At 37.5% G+C, this 6,562-nt stretch overlaps 1 protein-coding gene across 1 annotated transcript; it reads left to right on the top strand.

Moving 5' to 3' along the window:
- The first annotated feature begins 339 nt into the window (after positions 1–339).
- LOC103947040 (multicopper oxidase LPR1-like) lies at positions 340–4,003 on the top strand. Its single transcript, XM_009357879.3, has 3 exons — positions 340–575; positions 2,373–3,827; positions 3,922–4,003. The coding sequence occupies exons 1-3, from the start codon at positions 363–365 to the stop codon at positions 3,973–3,975; spliced, it is 1,722 nt and encodes a 573-aa protein (XP_009356154.2). The 5' UTR covers positions 340–362; the 3' UTR covers positions 3,976–4,003.
- Positions 4,004–6,562: the final 2,559 nt, after the last annotated feature.

Raw genomic sequence — 6,562 nt, 5'->3', positions numbered from 1 at the left:
TCCAGGGGAAGGAGGGACCTAGAAAGAATTGCTGTGTATTCTTTAGCCTTTTAACCAATTTTTTCATTTCTCTCTTTAAAATCATTTCTAAACAAACCGAGTAGCCAATTACTTTCCCTCTTTCTGCCCTTTTTCCATTATATATATCCAAGTCCGACGAATCCAACACTTTCAACCAAGAAAACACTGTCCAGTCTTTTAGCCTGTAAAACACCAAAGTTTCTCTCTGACCCTCTTCCTTTCTGCAAAACACCGACTCAGCAAAATCACTTTTCCAATAAGCACCTCTCTCTGATCTCTCTCTCTCTCTCTCTCTCTCTCTCTCTCTCTCTCGCATGCAACCATAGCTAAATCAGAGAGAGATGGTTACTGTGCAGGGAGTTTTGGTGTTGCTAATAGCTTTTATGGGGGTGCTTTTGGAGACTTCATGGGCAGAAGATCAGCTTGTAAATGTGACCAGGTTGCAGATGTTTGTGGATGAACTTCCCGATATGCCTCTACTGAAAGGCTTTGATGTTGTCAATGGTGTTCCCAAACCCAAGTCCTTGAAGATTGGCATGTACATGAAAACATGGGTAAGTAACAATTCGCATTTATTTGCTAAATATATATTTTATTTTAGGATTGTTTTATTAATACCCCACAAATTGTTAACTAAACCTCATGTACTAAACACACCCCACCCTTACTAAATATACCCTCATACTCCACTCCCACATAAATATGAAAAATAAAAAAAAACAAAAATTTTCTTTACGACGCAACCTGCAGAACTGCCACAACCCTTCTTCCACGACTCTGCTTCAAAACTATAGTAGTGGGTATAAGTACATATCTATGTTCATTCATATATAAGAGTAAAAGTCCTGGGAAAAGTCCGGCCCTATAAATCTGGCATGAATACATATTGTCTTTCTCTAATGAGCAGATATTTTGCAGTGGATGTGGCAAAACATTTACCCCATCAAACTTTCTATTGTTAATATTTACATGGTAGTAATTGGTAATCCTAGCACCAAATTTAATGTTTCGTGTCAAACTGTGAATCAGTTACAGTTACAAGAAAAAAAAAAAAAAAAAAAAAAAAGGAAGCCTGAGAATAAAGTTAATTTAAGAGCTCCAAGAAAAATATTTTTGGGGTGTAATTTTGATCTCACGTTGGATTTGTGGGGTTTATTAAGAAATCAAAGTCTTAAATTTTAGGCCTAAATAGTCATTTCATTTCTACATTTTATTAATTCAGTATTAAAATTTTAAATGGGGTGTAATCAACCATTTATGAGGTGTCAATAAAAAAACCCTTTATTTTATTTCAAAATTCTATTGTTTTGCCTCTTTCCTACCGTTTAAAAGGTTTAGATAATTTCTAGCATAACAATTAGGCTAGACGGAGTTTGCGGGGAATAATTTACCCATCCTTGTAGTATATCCACGTATTTTTGTTTCTTTCGTTCTATTTCATGACAAGTTATGTGACGAAATAGATGATTGACACGATTAAAAAAACATAAATAACAAATGGACGCAAAACTAATAGGTAATTTCAGTGGGTATGCACGATACATCCTAAAGTCATTCATGTGTTGCTTGTTACGAGTTGAGACCTTCTCCAAATCTTATTGTCCAGAACTCAAGGACCAAAAAATTCGAACCTTTCAAGAGGGAGATCCGAGCTATTATTTTGCATGAGGGGGCAAGTGAAAACTGTGAAATAGGTAAATGAAGACTGCATGATTCAATGTGGTCCGGATTTTTTTTAATAATTTGCCTCTAATTTGTGAGATTTGGAGAGGATCTCAACTCGCTTGTTACATCCTAAAGTCTAATTATTTGACAGAATTACCCATAATTTTGATTACCTATGTTATTATTAAATCTAATTTTTCGAATACAAGTTACATAACGAATATGTTTAGTCTTTCAAACTCGTCATTTAAAAAATTCAAATATAATATTTTACGCTTACCAAGCCAACAGTCAGCTTTGCTAACAAAACAAATAATGATTTTAATTAAAAAATATTAAAGAAATTAAATTTGTAAACCAAACGATGTGTCACCAATAAGTAATAAGTATATTAATAAACAGATAATTCAACCATCAATTTTCATATTACTTAATTTACAAAATTTAATTTAAAAATTTAAATTCTCTAATATTATCCATTTTAATTATGTTTTTCTAAGGTCGGACCAGGTAATAATTTAATATGCACAAAAGTTCACCAACCCCATTCCATATGCACGGTTGAAAAGCTGGACAGCAACATATATTCCGATGTCGCTTTTCTGGTCATTTCCCCCTCTTATTTTATCAATTCTTGACCCCTTTGTTTTCCCAAGTAATTTTTTATTTTATAATTTTCGTTGCAGAGATTCCACAGAGACCTTCCGGCGACACCAGTGTTCGCCTACGGTACAAGTGAGCGCACAGCAACAGTCCCTGGTCCAACAATCGAAGCCCTCCAGGGAATCGATACCTTCGTGACGTGGAGTAATTACCTCCCTTCAGAACACATTCTGCCTTGGGACCCGACCATTCCAACGGCCATACCCGCTAGTAAGAAGGGCGTCCCTACTGTGGTGCACCTCCACGGCGGCATCCATGAACCGGCAAGCGATGGAAGCGCAAATGCATGGTTCACCGCCGAGTTCAAAGACCGTGGGCCCGCTTGGACCCAGCAAACATATCGATACAGCAATCAGCAACAACCCGGGACCCTGTGGTACCATGATCACACCATGGGGTTGACCAGAGTCAACCTCCTCGCTGGCTTGATCGGGGCCTACATTATCTGTCAACCGGAAGTCGAGGGCCCGCTTCGACTCCCGAGTGGCGAATTTGATCGAACGCTGGTTGTGTTTGATCGGAGCTTTCGCACCAACGGTTCGATATACATGAATTCTACTGGAAACAATCCCTCCATACACCCGCAGTGGCAGCCGGAATATTTTGGTGACGCAATTATAGTGAATGGGAAGGCGTGGCCGCAATTGAAGGTACGACGTCGTAAATACAGGTTCCGAATTATCAACGCCAGCAATGCGAGATTCTTCAAATTCTTCTTCACCAATGGTCTGGGATTTATCCACGTGGGGTCTGATTCGGCTTACCTTGGGAAACCGGTGGAGACCAAGGACTTTTTGCTGGGGCCATCTGAGATCACAGACGTGGTGGTTGACTTTTCGATGTCTAAGAATGCCAATGTTACCCTAGCCAATGATGCACCGTATCCCTACCCATCCGGTGATCCCGTTAACGATGCCAACGGTAAGGTCATGCAGTTTTTGATTGCTGACCATCCAGAGCTAGACACATCGCGCGTTCCGTCAACGCTAATTCAGTACCCCGTCCCTAATCTATCGAGCGCATCGCGCACACGACACATCACAATGTACGAGTACGAGAGCGACACTGGTGAGCCGACACATCTTTATTTGAACGCGAAACCTTTCGACGCACCGGCGACGGAGATTGTGAAAGCAGGGACCAGCGAGGTGTGGAACGTGATCAATCTGACGCAGGACAATCATCCGTTACACATTCACTTGGGACTGTTCGTTGTATTCGAACAGCGGGAGTTGGTGAATGAGGAGAAGTTTAAAGATTGCATGAATAAGCTGAACGACGCCGTCAAGTGCCAAATAAGCAGGTATGCACGTGGCAAAACTGTAGAGGTGCCAGCTCACGAGAAAGGGTGGAAGAACGTTTTCAAGATAAGACCCGGGACTGTGACAAAGATACTGTTGAGGTTGGCTTACATACACTCGAATGCATCCTATGAGTTCGATCCTACTGGGGAGCCTGGCTACGTGTACCATTGCCACGTAAGTATATTAATTAGCCCTCATAATATGGTGAAATTGTTAACATGCATAGGGTTTGACTTGTAATTTTAATTTGTTGTTCTATTCTGTGCAGATCTTGGATCACGAGGATAATGTGATGATGAGACCCTTGAAACTTGTCCGTTGAGAAGGTTTGCCGGATACAAAGTGATATACAAAGTGATATATTGTTAATGAAAAAATAAAATGGTTGTCATTTTATGTAACTCTTGTAAGTTTTGTCTTGTTAATTTGTGTTTATTACGCTATTCACTAAAGGTAATAATAAATCTATAATTAATAGCATTTTCTCCAACAGAATTTTATTCATTATTTCACTGCCCAATTTTCTTTTTCAACAATTATTCTACCATTCCTCCATCTTTCCGTTTTTACTTATTGGTTAAAGAAGGGTGTTCTTGTGGTGGAGTCTTGGACTATTCCTTTTGTGCAGATAGATTTAAGTCACACAACAATTCAGCAGGGTTGTTGAATCTTGGTGGGGATAAGGCAAAGGATATACTGCTGAACCCGTTCGTGGACTTTGTCAAACCGCAATAGGCTTGAATCTCCTTAAAAAGAGGGAGATACCCATGCCTAAGTCTAATTATCTACGTGCTTCTTAGAAGAAGATATTACTTTATTGTAATTTTTATCATAATTTCTTCGTAGTTTTCTAACAATTTTAAGGAGATTCAACTTCATGGAACCTGTAACTAAGAAGCCGTTCGACTATATTGGAGTTCTCAATATGCCATTCTGTTTTCAAAGGAGCTCATTTCAAGAGGAGGAAGGAAAAAATCATTTTCTATATCAATCTTCTCACAGTTGCCTATGTTCTCACTGACAAAAATCCAAACATAGAGAGCACGGAGAACATAAATGAAGTCGAGATCTATAACCTTGAAGAAAAAGATCAACAATATGAAAAAGTTCAAATTCACAAATGTTCGTGCCTGTTTAATTATTTCAAAAATGTTGTTGAATTAGTCTTAATAATATGGTGACATTGTTAATACTCATTGGGTTTGACGTGTAATTTTAATTTGTTCTATTTTGTGCGCATACCTTAAAAATTGTCCTTTGAGAAGGTCTACTGGGTACGAGAAACTTCTGAATACAAAGTGATACATACAAAGTAATGCATCAAGTGTGAGAGCGGCCTATTTAGATTTGTCCCAAAGGGAGAAGTGGGAAGACATTTGGTGGTGATGTGATGGTTTTCTACTTCGTAGGTGGGGGGAGGATGGATGATTCGAAATTGAAACAAGTGAAAATAAACAAGTACTATCACCTGACTTGGGCCAAATTATTGGTCCCTTGTTGTGCAATATGTGGCTTCATCTCTCCCACGGTGGTCAATGTCTGATCATCCTAGAAATATCAGACACTACTAGAACCTTGAAAAGTCTTTACTGTTTTCGAACGAGTGTGTAAAATTACTTTCCAAAATTTTTCATAAAATCGTATGCAATGCAAATCCTTGTATATCTATAATTCATTATTTTAAAAGGTTACTTATTCAAATTTCATATCAACATTGTCGTTATTGTTATTGAATTGCCTCAAACAAATAGCATAATTTTTTTTCATTTTTCCTGTTTTACTTCCAAGGGGCAGTGCATTGCACTCTGATTATTTTTATTTATTTATTTTAAAAAAAATGTTATTATTAAAAAGAGGGATAGAGTTCAAGATTATTACAATAATTTAGAAAAAGATTTTCAAACTCGGAACTCAAGTGTGGAGATCCACCATCCTAGCAATTAGGATATTAGACAAAAAAAAAATTCATCTTTATATGGTAAAAGAAGTAACCCGAACATCCTAAACAAGATTATCAACATGTATTCTTTAGGGTCTCTTTGCCTTGGTCGTCATCATTTTCATGCAAAAATAACATCATTTGATTTGATTGAAAAAAAAACGTAATACAACTGAAAAGGTCAGTAATTAAGGCTCCAATACTTACGGTGCATCATGTGTTAAAATATTATTGGACAAAATCAAAAAGTAATTACTGAAGTATTAATTTTTATTATGTATAGAACACCATGCATTGCATTTGTGATGTAAAGAAATGAACCCGAAAGGAAACTATTGCAAAAATTTAAATTTTTTAGCTTTTTATAGAAGTATCAGATTGAACCACTAAATTACATGACAATATTTGATTGATTCAAATTCAAGTTTTACTTTATATTCGATTTATTAACTCTTTTTTTTTTTGAACAAATGATATTGTCTACATTATAAGATATGGAAGTAATCTCACAATGAGCAAGTAATAATGTGGTTCGAGCAAGCAGTAATATGATTCAAATTCGCCACACTATAGGATGGGGAAATAGGTTAAGTGTGACATCCCGTCCCGAGATTATAAAAACGTATGTGTGAATTTACCTTTTTACCCCTAGTTCGTTACATTTACGTGTAGTGTTGTGTTGTGTAGTGTTGTAGGACCACACACACACTCATACACTCTCTTTCTCTCCCGTGTTTTCCTCTCCCTTTTGTTTCTTTTCTGTCATTTCTCTCTCTCTCTCTCCGAGTCGTCCATCATTCTTCTTCCTTCAAAAAATGTACGGACGACACACAAATCACCCAAACCTTGATGGATCGAAGGAACCAAGGGCATTTTTGGACTCGTGAAGCTCGTACGAGTACAACCATACCATTTTCAGGTGAGAAATCCTTCGTTTTCGCGTCGATTCGAGGTAATCCGTTTTGAACAC

The sequence above is a fragment of a genome, unplaced genomic scaffold (assembly GCF_019419815.1).
Source record: "Pyrus x bretschneideri cultivar Hongxiangsu unplaced genomic scaffold, Pyrus_bretschneideri_v1 Contig63, whole genome shotgun sequence".
Taxonomy (NCBI): Eukaryota; Viridiplantae; Streptophyta; class Magnoliopsida; order Rosales; family Rosaceae; genus Pyrus; species Pyrus x bretschneideri.
This window is presented reverse-complemented; position numbering and strand designations above follow the sequence as displayed.